This window comes from Pollicipes pollicipes, unplaced genomic scaffold (genome assembly GCF_011947565.3).
Source record: "Pollicipes pollicipes isolate AB1234 unplaced genomic scaffold, Ppol_2.1 Scaffold_6052;HRSCAF=7182_pilon_pilon_pilon, whole genome shotgun sequence".
Lineage (NCBI taxonomy): Eukaryota > Metazoa > Arthropoda > Thecostraca > Pollicipedomorpha > Pollicipedidae > Pollicipes > Pollicipes pollicipes.
This window is the reverse complement of record NW_023596805.1, coordinates 27,297,369-27,317,616: the sequence shown is the minus strand read 5'-3', so window position 1 is coordinate 27,317,616 and position 20,248 is coordinate 27,297,369. Positions and strand designations below refer to the sequence as shown.

Below are 20,248 nucleotides of genomic sequence, written 5' to 3'. Positions count from 1 at the left end.
TTCCCCGCAGCACCCACAAGCATAACCATTTGCAATGTCAAGAGACTACGGTGTGGTTTGCATCTCCAGGGTGGACCACCGAGGTGTTTTAACTGAAACGCCCCGACTTACAGCCCGCCCCCGCCCCCGCGGCTGCTCCCTCCGTTAATCCTGACCATCCTCAGGTGCCGCCCCTCCCGGCAGCTCCTCCCTCCCCTGACCTTGACCCTCGGCCGCCAGCCTCGGTCCCAGCTGGCCGCCTGATGCGCCGTTCCTCGCCGGGGCGCCCCTAACGTAGCGCACCAGCACGAGTGCGCGCGCAGCTGCAGCGGCGGGCGCGCTGCACCTGTCACAAATACACTGCATCACTCGCCGCACCGGAACAGCTGTGACTTTCCCGTCTATAGAGCGCCGTCACGTGGTCTGGCGGACATTCACAGGCGCAAAAACTGCGCCCTTCGTGATCAGCCCAGGGTGGAGAGGCGGAGTGTCAGGCTCATGTAGCTTGGGAATATTTGTAAGTCTACCAAATGAGTCAAAACATGTTGAAAAAGGCTACTCACGTCCTGTTTTTACCGTACAAGGGTATTAAAGTTGGTGCGATGCTTCTGCAGCAGTAATGAATACCTGCCCAGACCAGACCATCGTCAGACCATTCAATCGACATCACAAGACCTAATCGTATTTTCTCCATTCCGAGGGGAATTAATGACGTCATTACTCAACGCCCCAACCGGCACAATCTGCCTGACCACCCGTCTGCCATGTCCGGAGGCGCGGGAACCGGTGCGGGGTGTGACCTACCGACTGCTGATGCTTGTCTCCCCTGCTCACCGACGGAGAGGGGTGGGGCTGGTCGGCAAGCCTTCTGCGGCCGCCACCGGCGCTGTACCGGCGAGGCCGCGGCGTGACAGGGCGGCAGCCGGCGCGGCTCAAGCACCGCCCCCCTGCCTGCTCGTCGGCTCCCTCAACACAGAGGTGGCGAAGCCAAAGCTGCTCCAGCTGCCTCATTGACTCCAACGCTTCATTACTGCATCATCATGGCACTGCAGGAGTCCTGACTCCACCAGTCCACCGCCAGCCAAATGCTTGGTGCACTCGGCTGCCATATCTGCTGCTGAGTCCTGAGTCCGTTTATCCAAGGCAAGCTGCATGCATCAGCAATGAGCAAGAGCGACGCAGCAGGGGGAGGAGGGGGGGGGGGGGACAGGTGGGAAAAAGCCTATTTTGCCCGCATTCCTCCCAACAACAACAACAAAAACGGAGAGATCACTGCACAAGATCTCTGCTTGGCTGCTGGTCGGAAGGCCCTATTTTCGGGAGGCAGATGTGGCAGTCGAGCGGAGTTAGCCAGCAGAAGAGGTGGCAACCGAACAGATTCAGAGGCCTCCTGGGGTCCCACGTAAGCACAAGGGCGGCTCACGTGTATTACTTAAGTATACATCAAGGAGGCCTATTTAGCTGAGCTCGAGAGTACTTAACTGAGCTCAGAAGACCTTTTCCTGTACCAAGTGACTCGTTTTCTGGATTATGAGACTGCCTTTTATGATTAAGGTAGCCCGTGCTCTAGATCAGGGGCGGTTTCTTTGCATAGGAGGCTTCTGGTTTGAACTAGGAGATCCTTGACGAACTAGGATGCCTCCGTTTTGAATTAGGAGGCCCCCGGTTTGTACGCGGAGACCCCGTTTTGAGCTAGGAGGCTACGGTTTTTAACTAGGAGCCCCCCCCCCCCCCCCCCTGTGACGAGCTATGAATCTCTGTTGTGAATTTAATGGCCCCTTTATGCACATGGAGCTCTCTTTAGAAACTGTGAGGTCCCTGTTAAGAAGTTGAGGCCTTCCTTATGAACGAGGGGGCAAGGAGTTTGAACTACGAGGTCCCGTTGTGAGCTAGAAGGCTCCCGTTATGGGCTAGGAGAACCCCGTTAGTTGCAAAATATTTTAAAATTGTCGCTCTTGGTACTACCGAATAAAAAACACATTCTGTATCGGGGTGCACGCGAGACTAGCTGATTCATAAATGGTGGGGATGGGCTCATTGTGCACAAAGCGTGGGAATTCATAGGTGCGGTGACTTTTCCCGATAGCTCTTTCCTTCTAAGACCAGCAGTGCTAAAATTGGCGAAATAAGGTGTTTCTACAGGTCAAGCGACAAGCCGAGACATTGCAGACGTTTTCTCTTGCCGCCTTGCACAGCGGGCGACAAGGGTCAGTTACCGACAAGCGCATTGGCTGAAGTGTGAGCCAGGGCGTAATCATGAACTATGTGATGCTCCATTTCCCAAAGCAAAAGTGTTCTTTGAACAGAGCCAATGTGGCATACACAATAGGGAAGATATGTGTGCATATTTCAAGGTTTCGTAGTATTTCTTACGCAAGCATTTTGGCAAAATAGTATGTTGCAAACATTACAGAACTCACACTTTGGACGAGAAAAGTAAGCTAAATGTATTGGTTTAAAGGAGGTGAGTAGGGAGTCCCAAGAGATTTCTCCAGCAGTAGCGGCTATCTTAAATCGAAGTTGAGGGTAATCAGAACGATATATATATATATATATATATATATATATATATATATATATGTATATATATATATGTATTTAGAGAGAGAGAGAGAGGGATGTACATATATATATATATATATATATATATATATATCAGAAGGAGATAAATGGTACTACCGACGAAGTCAGAAGCGTGTAATCTAACAATGATTGGAAAGTCCAAAAAGGTGGCATGTTCCATTTGAATGCATTTTGCTAACCCACGTCTTCCTCCCCGCAAGATCTGTTCGCTTCCATCTAAGCATATCAAGCTCGGAAACTCCTGGCCTTAGTTGCAATGACATAAACATGGTTGCTGAATAGTCGGAGTCTGAACCAAAATGTAAAAATAAACTTACGGCACTGGCGCCAAGGCTGCTTATTGAGCGTTCTTTGATCAGCTAACCAGCCACCTCAACAGGAGTCCGCAAAACCCTCCGGCGATGGGGCAAGTTTTAAAGCTTTTTTTCCGTAGCGCTCATAAACCTAGCGATAGGCAAGAAGCGGTCAAAGAAATAATGACACAAGCTGGAACGTTCTCAATAAGGTATGCTTAATGGCAGTGTTTGACCGGTTATTCTCCTAATGCGAATTGCTGCATATCTCAACATAAAGAAGCGTTCCATCGAATCGTCATGAAAGCATTTTATCTTAAGTATACGAGATACCCATAATAAGGTCTGGGCGGACACCTCCACATCTCATCGTATATATGTGCACCAGTGTGCCCACCTGGTCAGGGGGCGTGTGTAACAAATAGCCGCTTTCCCGAACAGAATGCTCTGTTTTGAAAAGAGCGAAGCACTTTCTTGGGTTTGAAGCCCCTCTGAGAGCTGAAAGGAATTTGTTCTACATCAGGAAACCCTTCTATGCATCAGGAAACCCTTTGTTCGCACAGACAGCCCTGTTTGGAATAATACGGTCTTTTCCTGAACGAAGAAGACCTTGTGTTAATCAGACGGTCCCATATGCTGGATGTTTAGCTGTCGACGTTCCTTTACGTAGATATCCATAAATACAATGATTTGAAAAGGTTGTGCGTGCCCCAGTGCCCACCCCTTGAATGTAACACTACCCAGGCGGCCGCCCCGTAAGGAGGACGCATTTTGTTCACGTGGCCCCATGAAAAAATCATGCCCCCAACTCAAAATCAGTGGCGCCGCTGCTGGCTATGAGAGGGCTTGAGTGCCGCTGGTGGGGCCCTGTCCGTGGGCCGAACACACCCCATACAGGGGTCCCGATGCGTGCTAAATCCCGGTGGATGCACACTAGGGCGTGTCATCAGTAACAAAACCAGGTGAGACAAGGAAATTATTTGTCACAGGAGTCCAAAAGTACACAGCACAGCAAAACTCAAATTCGTGAGGCGCGAGTCGATAGAAATATCCCCTGAAGTCGACGCCCGGCGTTGCAGTCACCCCATGCTGGGCGGCTTCCGCCGCCGCAGGTAACACCAAGCCGTGTGCGGCAAACGACACAAAATACCTTTGCGTATAGAAATAACTGCTACCGAGCGCTCCTTAAGCCGTCGTACGAGAAGGTCCCGGTCTAAGGTCTGATATGCGGATCAGACATTACCCGATTGATTGCCACTTGGCGCAAACTTTATATGCTGTTAAGTATGAACTCGTACAAGTATGTTGGTTAGCATTGCTTTACACTTTCATTTCTCGAAGGCAACTCACGTGATGCAAACAAAACTATGCATAGCATATGACTCAGAATATATCGTTTGGAGTACAACTTAATGCATGCAGCAAGTTCTGTAACCTGTACCACGGACGTAGAGGGAGGGGGGAGAGGCGGCAGGGGACCCCATGTACATCTTGCTCCTTGCCGAGCCTGTGTATTCGATGCACCGACCCGAACAGAAACTGCTCACAGACTGGAATCCCAAAAGCGTGGCGGCAGAGATCGCACGGTAGCAGAACTACCGTGGCACCTGGGCTACACATACTGCCGAAGCTCCAGCTCCAGCCCCAGACGTCCTCGGCAGTGCGGCACTGGTCGCGCTTTAGTGTGAACCAGATAGGGCGAGATGGCCAGCGGTGCCTGCACTTTGTCCCGCAGCTCGCAGTCGCTAAGGTCTCGCAGTGGAGGCTGTGTGTACTGGTCCGTGGCAGGGAATCAGTTCGGTGTACCTCACGGCCTCGAAGTTTACCACTGACATGACGAAGACCCTGGACTGAAGAAGACACTCGCTTTGCTGCTCACGAGCGGCGCGACGATCGGAAGCACTTGTTCGCGGACCATGAGGTTTTCATCCCACACCATGTCCAGCAGCAGCTGTTTCGGGCGGACCAAGCACCCACTACGCTAGAGGACTATGTGTGTTGCGGCAGATCGCGGAACACGGCAACGCCTCGGAGCAAGTTACGTGGGCCAAAGTCGCAGACGCTGTTTTGCCGGATGTCGGACCGTACCGGCACATTGTGGCCGACCATGCACTGGACGAGGTCCGTAAGAGCGCTGCTAGAGGTCTCGGTAAAGATGTGGACTAGGAGCACGCGAACGGGAGTGTCAACCATCTGGAAACAAAGCGAATATGTTAGAACGGTTCACTACGAACGGAGCATAAGATCATGCAAAATTGTTGTGCCCCTTTAGTGTTCGTAATGATGCCGATATCCAGGGTCCTTAAATGTGACGGAATGCATATAAACAAATCTGCTGGTAAGCATGAACCAGCCAGCAAATGATGCGACATAACATGGCACGAGACATGGTAATAAGTAAATGCTCAACAGCGAGCACACGTCATATCAATCGATACTTGATGAATTTTAAACACTCATCCTATAACTTGCAAGATAATTCGTCTTCATATTCACCTGACATGGCTCGATCGATGGCTCGATTCGTCGCTGGGGCGCCGTATTTCAGACAGGGCCGTTTTGAACGCCGGAGGCCAGAAGGTACAACAGCTGCTGGATGGTGCTCTTCTGCTGAATCAGGTCGACCGGCAGGTTTGGCACGGGCCCCGACCCAGGCTTGAACACCACAACGTCGCTCTCCTAGACCTCTCCGGCACAGGTCTTGCCGATGGGTGAAAAAAATTGTCCCGTGGCCGTGCCATCCAGGCTCAGCAGCAGATGCAGGAGGTTCACCTCGTTGCCGCGTAGCTGACAAATGAACCAGCGAACGGGTGACTCGGTGGCCAGCTCAAACAGCCGGAACACGTCGCCTATCGTTTGGTGTTGACGGCTGTGCCCTCGCAGCCGAGCACATTGATGTGTCCATCGCACTGCGGGATCACGGAGTGTAGCTCGTTGAACAAGTGCAGGGCGCGGCCGAACTCGGATGTAGAATGAGTCACTTGGCGGCTGCCTGGCTCAGTGATGACAACCACGTGTTTTTCGACGGCATTCGTCTGGCTCCGTGCGGCTCATGTAGCTCCTGCCTTCGCGGCCGTCGGAGTACAGGATGGTCAAACCTGACTTTTAGATGGCTTCGAAGTTTTAACGAGCTGTCTCCTTTCTCGATCTGTCTCCTGTGCAGCAGATCTTAGGATCTACGATATTTGATTTCAAGTAGCCTGTCCGTCTCTGCTGTCTTGTTGAAAGGCGTTGATGATGGCAGCAGCGACCCGGTTCGAGCCACCGTGGGTGTCAACCGCCTGTGCGGTGGTAGTCAGATCGTTAACGTTATAATCCACAGTGGCAATGGTCTCAACCGGAATGAACAATCGGCGGCGTCGCCACCTTCCACCATGTAGGGAACCGTGTAAGAATCCGTGCTCTCGGCTGACTCGCCAGCGCTAAGACCACTTGGTCCCGGAGCAGTCTCGCGGCAGCACTAGCAGCCAGCGCGGGTTCAGCAGTCGGCGGAGAAGGCGACTCAGGTTCAGCAGCAGACACCGCCTGACTGGCGGCCGAGCCACACCTCTGGAGTTGTCTCGCCATCCTCCGCACCTCGCGAACCTCTCTAGTCACAATCGCATCCCGGTCATGTGACCCCGGGTAAGCTTCCGTTGCCTGCACTGGTCCTCCATGGCAACCCCCTCTTGTTACACTGTGCAGGCAACTGGGCATGGAAAGCTGCACTGAAGTTTGCACTTGCATATCGCGACATCAAGAAGCTTGTTGAATTTCGCGGTGGCGGCGTTGATGGATCACTCTCTTTCTTTCGTTCATTTCTTGCTTATAGCTCTGTTGGGATGATATCAATCTCTCTCGATCAGTTTTGTCACGTGTTTTGGATCGTGAACAGGGATTGCTTCGTTGGTCCACAGTACCCTGATTTCTGCCAACGCGGTCTTGAAGGTGGTATTAGTAAGATTCCTTTTCGATTCGCTCAGCCACCTGTTGGAGCTCAAGGCTTTCCCGTAGTCGGCAGTTGGTGGTGGGACAGTGGAGCCGGGTGGCCTATCACAAAATGTTTTGTGCGCGACCGTGTAGCCTTCGGCATGCTTATGCAAGTAACTGTTTGAAAGAAATGTTTCAGCACCAGGAACACTCAACTAATAAATCCATATCTCCCACGCAAAAACCACGTAAATTGCAAATGAACATCGATGATGATGTGTTAGCAATACCAATTTGAACCTAACCCGGACTGCTAGAGCATTCTCATAACTGCACAGCTTTGGGTTTTACAAAAAAAAAATAATGTCCCTTACTAAAAAGCCAGCTTTAACGCTGTTTGCAATGCTTTGCTGGTGTTCTTCATGACATCTATGTCATACTTAATCCACTAAGTACCACTTGTGTGGAAAGTGGCAGGCTTGAGGCGTGTTGGAGGATAATCCCAGGGCATAGAATAGGTGGCGCTAGTATCAAATCAGGTTTTATCGGCCTCCTGACTGATACCCGACTTGCATCGCGGGCTTCCACGCGAAGTGGCGTGCCTCTTCTCAGCTTCCACACGGGGTGGCGTGCCCCTTCTCAGCTTCCACGCGGGGTGGCGTACCCCTTCTCAGCTGCTTTGGTCGGTTGGCTCGAGTTGAGGCTGCAACATCCGCAGCATGTTAGCTTGCGGTACAGGAGGCCTTTGCGCCCCTAGCACCAATGTCTGTTTTGATGCCATGGATGACGCCCTCTGCGACATGTTCAACACGTCTCTCACCAGCTCCGATTTCCGTGGTGCTTGAATATGCGCCACTACCCATCCCAAGTGGAGCGTTATCAGGCTTATTGTGTGCAATTATCTAATATCTTAGACCTGGTGCGTTTGCACTTCCCTCCCCCTCCCCCCGGAACTCGAAGCATACCGTGCTGATATCTGTCACCGATCGCCTCATCGCACCTGTCCGTGGAAAAGATCGCACTCGCCTTTGCGTATAAATTTTAAATGTTGGACGTCATCTAGCTTGCGATCTTCGTCACAAAATTACAATATCCAATAAACTCTTCATGCTTTGCTCCATAGCGCTACGATAATATTCAACTGTCAGATTCACTGACAAGCTAGGCAAGTGACCGGCCTCCGCAACTTATTGTAATAATATTGATGTTTGGCTTTGTTTTTTGCCTGCACCTGCGCTTTATTATATTTTCGCTGACAATCGAATAGTCTTCACATGGAATGCTGATGTCAATAAGAGCTCCAACGACACCATGCCACCCATTAGAGGAAAGATGCCACCTATTTTAAATGTAATTATTCACATGAAGCCTGACCTGGCCTCTCTGTTTCCTTAAGGTAAACCCACGCATACCCAAATGATGACTTTCAGAACCCGGCAACTATGAGTACATGGTCGCTTCCCAGCTCCCCTTCCCAGTATTCCCGTCGTTTTCTCGGAGAGTTCAGCCCGATCTAGAGCACTTCGCGGATTGCATCAATCCGCGGATTGGATCAATCCGCGGATTGTGAATCAATGCACGGATTGTGAATCAATGCACGGATTGTGGATCAATCCACGAGTTGTGAATAACGTCGCGGATTGTGGATAAATCCACGGATTGTGGAGCAGCCTGCCAATTTAATCAACCTGCTGATTGTGAATCAATCCATAGATCGGAACAATCCACGGATTGGGGATCGAATTATGGATGAATCTACCGATTTAATCAATCTGCGGATTGTACATCAATCCATGGATCAGATCAGTCCACGGATTGTGCAGTAATCCACGGATTGTGGATCAATCCGGGGACTGGCATGGCCATATCTGTCAACAACTACAATTAGGATTGAGGTTGAGCCCTGTAGCCTCGTTAAACTTATACGGGACTCGAGCAATTATGTTGTATGTTGGTATCGATCACTTGACTCATCAAGTACATTGGCATTGAATTGGATTCGATCAATTAGATTGGACACTACAACTGGACCACAAGTGGCTTAGGTATTGCTGACTGATGAACCTCACAGAACAATACAGACTCCCCGAATCCATTACATGAAACTTAACCCCTCCGGGCCGTGGCGACAAGAGACGTGTCAATGAGGCACATTTACGGCGGAAGCTGTCCTTGTGAATTATTTAGATAACTTTAATTTTAAAATTTAGCGTGTGAAATTTGCATTCAAGTGTCTTAAGGTCGGCTGCCTGCAGGCAGCCTACGTCTCTATGAAATCAATCCCTGTGATGGCTCATGTACGATGACTTTCAGCTTCAGCTTGTTTTGCCCGATTTCACTTCGGTAACTGCAATTTTGCGAGGATATCAGCAAATGCTTAGAATTTAATAGCGATTCCAGTGCTGCCGCAGCAAGATGGCAGGAGGGGGCTGGCTAGATGACGCTGAGTTGTGTGCAGGTCTGCTTCCCTTTTTTTACAGCTGAAAATTGTGCCGTTATATCTTTTTTTGATAATCTTTGTCACTATCACTTGAACACCTGATTAACATTGTCATTTGTGATTCCAAATTTAACTAATACACTCGGTGACAGGCTTAAGCGCTCAGACTCGGACCAAACTCAACCTCAAAGAACTTCACTCAGAATCTGACTCATGAAAAATATGAGAAATGGGCTCAGAAACGGGCTCACAAAACGTGTCAAGGGTCAAGTCCGAACCGGGACAACAACCTATATTTTCGACACACGCTCAAACCCCGCCTCAGAGTCCGAGAAAGGGATCGCTGGGAATGGCTGACAAGCGGTGGCCACCAGACGTTGTATGCCAGTCGTGGATGGCAGCTGCCCTTGTGAGAACGATGCGCCCTGGAGGCTTTCGAGCGGACCCACGCGAACGAACGGTGTCGACTGGGTTCGGCGGACCGGCCGTGGATTGGCACCGGCCCTTGGCACTCTGACAAAGTGTGGCACTCTGATAGAGGCACGCTCGGCCTCAGAGCAAAGCTGAGCGCTGTCCTTTATTCCGACCTGCTGACGCTTCTGCTAACTAACTAAGACGTTTAACCGGGCCGTAAGGTACCAGGAAAAGGAAAACTTACACACAATGCCCAGTGAACTCAGTTCGCATAAGTTCCTAGCTCTAAAGCCATTAAATTACAAACCTCCCGTGGCCAGCCCAATTATAATCTGGTGATGGAAATAGCACGAGATAGCCCACGTCCAAACTTATATGATGGAGCAGTATGAGATTAGCACCAGATCTGCAAAAACCGCCAAAGCTATGGCGAGTTTCGCGCACGTGGCGACGCCAGTGGTCGCCTGATAAATATTAATTCTCGGTCTGGCAGCACGCTCCCTGGCAGCGTCTACGGTCCAAGGTCGGCGGATTGTCCCTGCGTGGGACCGGGGCCCCGGAGAGCGCGCCACGACAACATCGAAGAGTCGTGAATCGCTGCGCACGCTGAGGGGTCGTTGTCAGAGTGGGTTCCGGCGGCGCGGCCTGTGCTCGCGGCCATGTGGGCTCTCGCTATGTTCCTGCTGCTGGTGACGGCGTTCTTGTGGATTCGGAGGCCGCAGAGACCACCTAACTTTCCGCCGGGTACGTATTTAGGCCAACAGAGCTTGAGCGACCAAGAACGCGGCAACTGGAGGGGAGGAGGCAGGGGGGGGGGAGCAGTGGAAGCAGCTCGCCCTCCCTCTGTACTTGAAAGATTGCGGGCGCCCCCCCCCCCCCCCAACTTGGAGGATCTTTGGGGGGCCAAGTCTTTTATGTTAAGTGACCACTCTGGTATGTTAAGGGCCTATTCCAAGCTGTTGAGGGATTATGTAACTCTGCAAAAGTCCATCCTGAGCTGTCAATGGCTCATTCTAGCCGATCAGGGTTTCTTCTGACCAAAAAGTCAATTTTGAGGCTGCAGGGGCCAGTTCTGACCAGAACGTGGCCCATTATTGACTGTTAAGTGCTCATTCTGGCCTAAACAGGCCCACTCTGATCTGTAAATGACCCCTTATTGACTGTGGAGGGCTCATTCTGGCCCATAAAGGGGCCGTTCTGAGGTGCAGAAGGCAAATTTTTGGCTAGAAGAGCTCATTCTGGCATGTAGGAGGGCACATTCAGTCTTGCGAAGAGTCCATTCTGCCCCAAGAGTCCATTCAGTTAAGAATTCAGTCTGGCATGACGAGCGCCTATTCTGACCCAAATAGGCCCCGCTCCGACCAGCAGTGCCTAATGGGCCCATGAAGACCTGCTGGGGCTTATTATTGACTGTTGAAGGCCTACTTTGTCCTGCAGAGGGCTCATTCTGACCTATATTGCGCCCATTTTGGCATGTAGAGGCCCCGTCCTGGCTTCTAGATAGCTTATAATTAACTGTAGAGTTCCTATTCTGGCCTGTAGAGAGCCCATTCTGGCCTGTAGCGAGCCATTCTCATCTGAATAGGGTCGTTTTCTGACCGTGAAGGCCCATTCCGGCCTGAAGAGGACGATTTCTGACCTACAGAGAACACATCCTGGTCTGTAAAGGACCCATCCGGGTCTGTAGGCAGCACGCTATCTAATTTAGGAGCCCCACTGAGCGTAGTTTCCGCGCCCCTGCGGGTGACACTGGGCGTTTGAAGGTAGGTGCACAAGTGTGCGCTCATGGAGAGGCACGGCGAAAATTTTGTTGCTCAACATTCTCTGGTTCTGGTTGATGTGCCATTAAGTACCTCGCTTCTGACGTAAGGGGTAAAAACTAAGCCATCGGCAGGATAAAAACTGGTCGTGAATGAACTTCCAGAATCCAATCAGTTCAACCTAACTTGCCATTTCTACCTATTTTTTCTGTAAAATGGAAATCAAACGCTGCTCAATAAACCACAGAGGACATATTTTCCAAAAGAAAAAAATCGCACGCATCCACCACCTGCCGGCTACCAATGCAACGGAGTTCCGGAGGATACTCACTTGAAGTGCAGCCTGCCGGCCCTTTATATTTCACTTTTTACGTGAGAGGAAATGTAGCACACATGGAACATTTACTACTCCAACACCTGACATCCAGCCATTAAACCAGCTCTAATCCAGTCTTGCTGACCTAAGCCATTCCTGACGCTTGTGCTGAAAAAACTCCAGTACAAGACGGCCCAACCAACCAGTTACCCTCGAAGTCATCGATTTATCCAAGCCGTGAGCATACGCCACCTTCTATCAAACTTTGTCCGATTTCTTGCCGCGGTACTGACTCCTCATTACTATTAAATGTATGAATTTTTATAGATTACACATATGCAACGACAGTACAACCACGGCGCAGATTTGGAGGGCGCCTCCGATGTAGTTGGCCGTGTTGAAACTGCTTATCTTGTGTTTTCGAGCACGGCCAAACCACACGCATTCTCGCATTATCCTCTTGTTTACTGCTGATTATAGCAAGCGCAAGGAACCACGGCCCAACCATCTTCCGTGTGCCAGTCGCTCGTAAATAACACACGATGATCCAGCGTTTATCCCCACTCCGCGTCCAAGGATGAAGAATGATGGGAAAGAGGGATCCCTTCTTATGCCCAACGCACAGGAAGATGTCTAATATACACTCGCCTGGGAATGGGAGCGTGGAATTTTCCTTTTCTTATATCTGGCGCCCTTATCTAAACACAAAATGCTTAGATTGGCTGGGGCCATCGGGAAGTTGTTTTATATGCAATATTGGTGACATTACATTAGTTCTTTCTAGACAAAACCCGGATTTGAACTATATTCCTGCATGCACATACAGCAAGCCGAAATATTATCTCGGAAAGAGATTAAAATATAAGACATACTGAAGTTAAGCATCTGATACAGTCTATTACACGCTACCAACGGTGCTCGTGCATCTTTCGTGCTAAGTTCACGACACCGCAGCGTTGCAGTCCTCCGCAAAATTCCAACCAATTGTTTATTTTTGCAAATGACGCTTTGGCCATTCACTGGAAAATGGACAAAAGCGATTTCGTTTGTTGCCTTGTTAGTAGCAGATTTCCGCACAGCCAACATGGCGTATACCCCATTCCCACCATGCCGCTCTCGTCCACAAACCCTGTCCTGGGGAATTGGGTGGGGGGGGGGGGGCTGACGTATACTTCATTCACCGTTGTATTATATATGTTTTTTATCCTTACCTTAGCCATGGATGGCTTTGTTGAGCGCGGTACCTTAACCGGCCGAAAATCCCACCTTAACTGGCAGAAGTTTTAGTTTTAATCATCGTCCTATTTTTCGTTTGTTAGCCATCCTATTTCATACTCTTCCTTGCCCTACCCTGATAACTTTACATCCTAACCCGCCTCACCTACTTCGTCCCCTTCAAACGAAGGCCCTTATTTGTCCTGCCCATAGCAACCGACACAAGAATATCCACGATGTGTTTTGGATCTGTCGAGTAGTCAAACGCAGCTACAAAAACGACACGCTCGCGCGTCCGAGTCCCCGAGAAGTAACTTATTTACATCTGCAGCGGTGTGAGGCAGATGAAAGTGGGCAGGACCGCGTATTTCTTAGGTAAGGCAGCGGGGTTGTCACTAACGATCTTGTGCCACGTCAGGGGTCTTATAAGCACCGTGGGTCGGGGCTCAACAGGAACCCAAACCAGAGACCTTCACTACAGAATGTAACTACCTGAGCACATAACATACTATCGCCCCCCCCCCCCCCCCCTCCCATCCCCACCCCTACCTCAAATTAACTGTCCGTGCATCGCCTGAACAATGTGTGGGCGAACTAGTCTGGCCCTCTTGTTTGTAAATCCAAGCCTGTCTCGGAACTCCCCTCGGCATACCATTTTGATGAGACATTTTAGAGATTCTTACACTTATTTTTTTTAGAATGATATGTTAGAGACTTTTATGCTTATATTTTTCAGACAGGCACTTTAGATATTTCAACATTGTGTGTTTATAAGACAGACGTCTGCACTAGAGCACAGTCATGTGTGTACTGAGCGATAACAGTAGTGATGTGGGCACTGAAACGTACCCCCGAACGGTACTAAGTGAGACTGGTTTGGGCTTAAACATTTTTTTTGCGTTAACTTGTATGCGTCTATATAGAACGTATATATATAGCGTCTATATATGACGTATAACGTTTACAACATTAACTTTAAATGCGTCCTTTTTCAGGCCCTCCAACATTTCTCATCTTTGGCAATATTTGGACGGTGATTGAGTGGATTCGGGGCAAGATTATAGCGAGCACGGAGCATTGTCGGCACAAGTTTGGAGATATTTTTGGCTTTGTCCTTCCCACTGGTGACAAGATTGTGCACATTTGCGACTTTGAAGACATCAAAGAGGCCTGCGCGACGCAAGAACTGTCTGGAAGACCGAACAGTTTTGTCGTGCTGCTCCGCAGCTTCCAACAAAAGCTTGGTATAGCCTTCAGCGAAGGCCCCACCTGGATGGAGCACAGGCGCTTTGTACTGAGACATCTCAGAGATCTGGGCTTCGGGAAAAACTCCATGGAGTCGACAGTTTTGAACGAATTCGAAGAGCTCTCCCAGGAGATGAGGCGTGACGTTGACTCACCGATGAAGGTCAACTTCCGCTTCAACCTGACGGTGCTCAACATACTCTGGAGAATGGTCGCCGACAAGCGGCTGGAGAGTAGTGATCCCAAGGCCCAACACTACATCGCGACGGTCAACGAATTCTTCACCCTTATTGGTCCGGGTAACCCGATGAACATGGCGCCGTGGCTGCGTCACATCGCCCCTGAGTGGAGCGGCTACGCGCCGCTGATCCGACATCGCGAGACCACGGTCGGCATGTTCCACGAGGTGGTCCACGAGCATCGGCAGACGTTGGACCGGTCCAGCCCACGCGACTTCATCGACCAGTTCCTGCTGGAGATGGAGAAGCCAGACGCTGAGGCTCGCCTCTTCACAGAACGCAACCTGTCCATCATCGGCATGGACTTGTTCATCGCTGGCATGGAGACGACGTCCACCTCTCTGAGCTGGGCGTTGCTCTTCATGGTCAAGTATCCGGAGGTGCAGAGTCGCGCGCAGCGCGAGATCGACGCTGTTCTTGGCGGAAGTCCGCCAACCTACGACGACCGCACGCGCATGCCGTACACTGAAGCCACGCTGATGGAGGTGATGCGGCGTTCCAACGTCCTCCCTCACGCAGTGCCGCACAGTGCACTGAGCGACCTCTCGTTCCGCGGCTACACCATCCCCCAGGGCACCACGGTGATCATGCACCTGAACATGGTGCACATGGACCCGGCGTACTGGGGTGACCCGGAGGCGTTCAGGCCCGACCGGTTCCTGCACGCCGACGGTAGCGTGCGCCGTGATGAGCGGCTCATCCCGTTCGGCATCGGGAAGAGGTTTTGCCTGGGAGAGACGCTGGCGCGCATGGAGATGTTCATGCTCTTCACCTGTCTACTGCAGCGTTTCAGCTTCACCGCCGTCCCAGGGCAGAAACTCTCGCTGGAGACCAGGTTCGCGGTTGTGCAGCAGCCTCCCGAGTTCTTCGTGACCTACAAGCCGCGTGATTAGCCAGTATGACCTACAAGCCGCGTGACTAGTCTTTATTTCCTACAAGCCGCGTGGTTAGTCGTTATGACCTACAAGCCGCGTGACTAGCCTTTGTGACCGACAAGCCGTGCGACTGGCATTTATGACCTACAAGCCGCGTGACCAGCTTGTATGACCTTTAAGTCGCGCGACCGGCCTTTATGACCCACAAGCCACGTGACTAGCTTGTACGACCGTCAAGCCGCGTGACCGGCCTTTATGACCTACAAGTCGCTTGACTAGCTTGTATGACCTACAAGCCGCGTGACTGGCCTTTATGACCCACAAGCCGCGTGACTAGCCTTTGTGCTCTACAAGTCGCGTGACCGGCCTTTGTGACCTAAAAGCCACGTAACTGGCCTGATGGCCTACAAGCGGCGTGACTAGTCTTTATGACTTACAAGCCACATGATTAGAGGTGAGGTGGCGGCTATGCACTTGCTCGAGCACCTTTGGAGTCTGGATACCATGTAACACTTGCATGTCTGCCACCCACATTGTTCTCGCATCTTCATAACCAAACGGCAAATAGAGTGGGTGGCGCTCTCCGCCTCCACCATCATATAGCTATAATGCCCGCCTAAATCGCACGTGGTGTAATAACGCAGAGTTTAAAAGCGGCGAAGGTATTAGAATAGACCAGCGCCTGTGTGGGTTTAAGTCTGCACTTAACACATTTCATAATTTGTGCCGTTCTTTCACCATCTGGAATATTGTCATCGTAATATGGGCAGATCTGATGTGGTGTGGGTTTATGTCTCTGATTGGTGTGCGGACCGGCACTGACGTTAGCGTTTTCTGTCATGAATACATCTGGCAACAGTATAGGCTACACAGCTGTCATTTTTGTCTGCGTAGTTTCGATGACGTTACCATCCACAGCTGCTCGAGGCGGTCGCCTAGCGGGAATGTCCGACAGATAGTGGCTGACGTGTCGTGGCCATACCTTCTTTTGACACGGTACGCGCGCAGGCGTGGGTAGAGTTCCAGATTTAATACATCTGTGTCCCACTGAAACAGTCATTTTGCTGCAAATGCGTGCAGTGTGGTGCTGCCATTATGGCATGCCATTCTGAGGCTTTCACGCATGGGTGATGTTACTATTTTGTGTAGGGAACGGAAGGCTGTGACACCACCATAATACTTGAATGAAAAAATTAACGAAAAATGTGCAAGCAATATCTGACGTTACCGTAAATGATCATTATCATGCAATTCCTTAAGCATCAATGCACAAACGGGTGTATTTCCAGTGACAAAAGTTTCGCGGGGCGTTATTTTGTGTCTTTTTATTCCGCAGTTGCTCTATGGCTTGGACGCCTGGTTCATTTTTTCGTTGCTTTTGGAAAAATAATAGCTGAGAGTAACTCTTGTCATTTGCTACGGCGCTGATAAAGCATCCCAACGACACGCTGCTGGCGGAGCACAAATCCTGCATACTCCTGAGTTGTGCCCTGATCGTGAAATACTGGATTTTTTGCACATGGCTCAGACAAAATGGTGGCGTAAGCTTTATCGTATCTTGCGCGTTGCGTATGTCACGTCTTGCTCATTGCTTGTGGAATATTAACCACAGTTTGTCGGAAATGACCGTATCAGTGGTAGCATCAGTAAAATTGAAACTTACCTCGTGGCATGTACCATAAGGCACAGCTGTCCGTCCTACCACATTTTAGATAGCATCGGACGGTAGTTAAATCAAGACCAAGAGCAATGTAGGCATAGCGACAAAGGTCAAGGCGTCGTTCGAGTGGGTAGATGATCGCTGTGTCCCAAATGCATGGAGTACATGTACTGTTTCTTTAAAATAGGTATGTTTATGCATGGCTAATTTCAGCAGCGACGAAGCCGGCGGATGATTTGAGTAATGGGACGAGTTGAAGAGATGAAGGGAGAGTGACCTGGCTGCATGGCCACTGTGTGCCCTTTGCACGAACTCTAACGTCGTAACGCTCAATCGAAAATATATATATATATATATATATATATATATATATATATTTATCAATCCTTGGAACCTCCTTGGGCTTTCGCTCTTGTGCAATAGATGACTAGGAGTTAAGGTTTGGCAAACGACCGACCGCTGTATATGTGACGTTTCGACATTCAAAGCACCCTGCAATTTTCAGTTTTAAAACTAACAAATCACCACGTGTTACTGAAAAGCCCCAAACTCACGACACGCAAATCTATTGGATCTAAGGGCACATCCGAGTGCATTAGGGCAGCCAATTTCATGTTGGGCGTCAAATGGTGATGAATTGTTTGTCTGAAATCTTTTTTACTTCTTGATTGTTCACCTTTATTTCAATTCACTTTTATTCATGATGACCATTTGTCACTTGCCTTGCTTCCCAGTGAAGTTTTAACCCTGTCGAATTGCATCCTTTCCGACAATGTGTTCCTAGGACTCTTCCCATTCGACATGATCTCTGTCGACGTTGATCCCATTCGACTAAATGGGATCGACAATTCCGATCCAGTTTTTCATTCGACTTGTTCCACTCGAATTTTAACGGCCAACCATACGGGTACGTGCTCAGCACTTGGCCTGGGCTCTCACCAAGTTAACTAAGACCACTCACGGCTGGCGCATGTGGCCCTCCCGGATCAACGGGGCGTCCCGACGTGCAAGATGAAGCGAGAACGAGGAAGAAAGGCGAATGTACCTACAATCAATACTTGGCACTCATTCAACAGGACGCTGTATTGGAAACGTACGAGAAATGATGTAAAATTTTCCGTCTCTTGCTCGCGATGCGAAAATTTACGGCAGGGCCATTACTGGCAAGGCCCTAGAAAAGAAGGTATAACCGTCCGGCCAAATTCCGCCGGTTTGACTGATGACGTCACAAGTGAACTCGGCACGTACTGGTTTACGGCGGATGCATGCCTACCGCAGTTTGCTTGGCTTTTTGAAAAGGTTCTAAGGCTGGAAGCCGTTAAATATTTTTGTTCAGATCATAACAAGACTATTTCTTCTCCGAACAGGCCAAAATATGAGCTCCAGGGTCTACCAACACGCGCCCAGGTGGCCGACTAAATACCATTCGCTCGGGTGGGGGTCAATTTGACCGTCCCTGAGATCTTGGGAAATAAGAAAGCTAGAGACAAAAAATTTACAGGATGTGTTAACCTATACGTGAACTCAGTAGGATCAAAGTTTGAGATTCCTAGGTCATGGCCTTCAGGCCAAACAAGGTCAAACAAGGTCAAATTCAAGGTTGGTCTCCAAAGTGCCCCCAGAACCTAGGCAACTGTTTCTAAGCAAACGGTCACACGCCCATTTGAGGTCAGTGACCTAGTTTGACCTTCTCAAGGTCATGGTGACTAAAATCAGACAAGAGTGCTCTTTTTTTGCATTTGAATAAGTGACAAACATTACGCTTGGCAGTCTGTTCCTAAAACAAAATGTCAAATCGGGTTATCTTAGGTCAATGACCTGGTCTGACCTCTAAGAAGTCAATAGAAGATGCATAATGCGGTTCCTGCTATCAATAAATTCTAAATGAGCACTAGAAACTATCCCTTACAACAAGTCCTAGGGTAATAAATCAGGCTGATTTTGACTTTAGTCTGACCTCCATACCTGACCTTAACTCAACGTAATTTGCTCATTCAATATTTGTGGTGCCTAAGAAAGCATCTCAGAGATGTCTGGCTACATTTTTGCAGAAGCTGGGTCAATTGGCGCATTTCATTTCTTCAAAAAGTTTATGCTCTTTGGCTAAGTGCGGATGCTGTGTTACGAACATATTGATGCCACAATGGGGTCAGATCAAGGTCATTCCATAGGTTAGCGTGATAATTTGGTGCATTCACGCGACACATGAGTCAAAATATTTTCACATCCATTTTGCTCGCGTTATGCACCTTAAACATCAGCTATAATGTTTTCTGGTCAATCCATGTTCAAAATGTAGGTAAGATGCCGAGACGAGGTCATACGGGGTCACCATGACATGCGGTAGGCTAGTCACGTCATACATGTTTTCGGATGGCCCATGCCACTGGAATCCAATAAAATCGCTTCTAATCTTGCATCGGGTGATGTCATTTCCTAAAGAGATCAAAGCCTGCTGTTTGCCAAAACCTTCTCTGCAAGTAGCAGCCCAATGCCACCTTACACTAGAATCAGTGAAATAGAAAACCTGTGTCCTTAACATTACCAACAGGTTTGCATACGGCTACCGTACACACAATCAGCATCGTGCGCAATACACTTATTTAGCTTTCGTGCATAATACACAAAAACTTTGAACACATCACAACTAAATCCAACAAGCACTGCCTCAATCCCCACAAAACATGAATAACGTGAACTGAGCAAAAGTAAACAACACGCGGCGACGCGAGTCAAGGTTAATGAAATTATTTTGTTTTGCATTTGGCACTTAGCCAAAATGAACCTATGGCGATACACAGGGATGACAGGGGGCTGATTACTGGCCCATGGCTGGGGTGTAGACATGATTGGTTCTATAGCCTTGGGCGGTGGCATGTCTGTACTTAAGAACCTGGACCTAGATCTGGACTTCTGAAATTTCAGCTTTTGGCTTCCGCTTGGCTGCCGCACGTGAAGATTTGTAACGCTATGGCGTGAATGCAATGTGCCTGTGAAACGTTTGAAATCGGTTGATACGTCTTTCCGTCCTCGTCTTACCACTGCACTAGTGTGTAGTAACATCACGTTTGCTCTGAACGCAAGCGAAAAACATACCGGTTCACTGTTTAGACAAAGCAATACACTGTTTTCATTCAGAGTCATTATGCTTACAACAAGTTGGGGGCTAAACCCATAAGCTCTGAGTTAAGGAACTAACCCATTTCACCCATTCACAACCCTGTTTCTGTTCTTTACTACCAAAAATACTTCCCGTTCTCCATGTCTCCAGGAAAATTAAAGTCGCTAATTTGTGTCAGAATGAGTAAAAAGCGTGGAGT

The 20,248-nt window shown here is 49.4% G+C and overlaps 1 protein-coding gene across 1 annotated transcript; it reads left to right on the top strand.

Moving 5' to 3' along the window:
- The first annotated feature begins 10,210 nt into the window (after window positions 1-10,210).
- Window positions 10,211-16,271, top strand: LOC119104834 (methyl farnesoate epoxidase). Its single transcript, XM_037228558.1, has 2 exons — window positions 10,211-10,362; window positions 13,905-16,271. Exons 1-2 carry the CDS (start codon window positions 10,278-10,280, stop codon window positions 15,284-15,286), a joined length of 1,467 nt encoding a protein of 488 aa, XP_037084453.1. The 5' UTR covers window positions 10,211-10,277; the 3' UTR covers window positions 15,287-16,271.
- Window positions 16,272-20,248: the final 3,977 nt, after the last annotated feature.

Bases quoted from the DNA above. Each gene is read 5' to 3' on its own strand.
- LOC119104834 (XM_037228558.1), top strand. From the start codon at position 10,278: ATGTGGGCTCTCGCTATGTTCCTGCTGCTGGTGACGGCGTTCTTGTGG. The intron at 10,363-13,904 runs GTACGTATTTAG...GTCCTTTTTCAG, and splicing joins ACCACCTAACTTTCCGCCGG to GCCCTCCAACATTTCTCATC.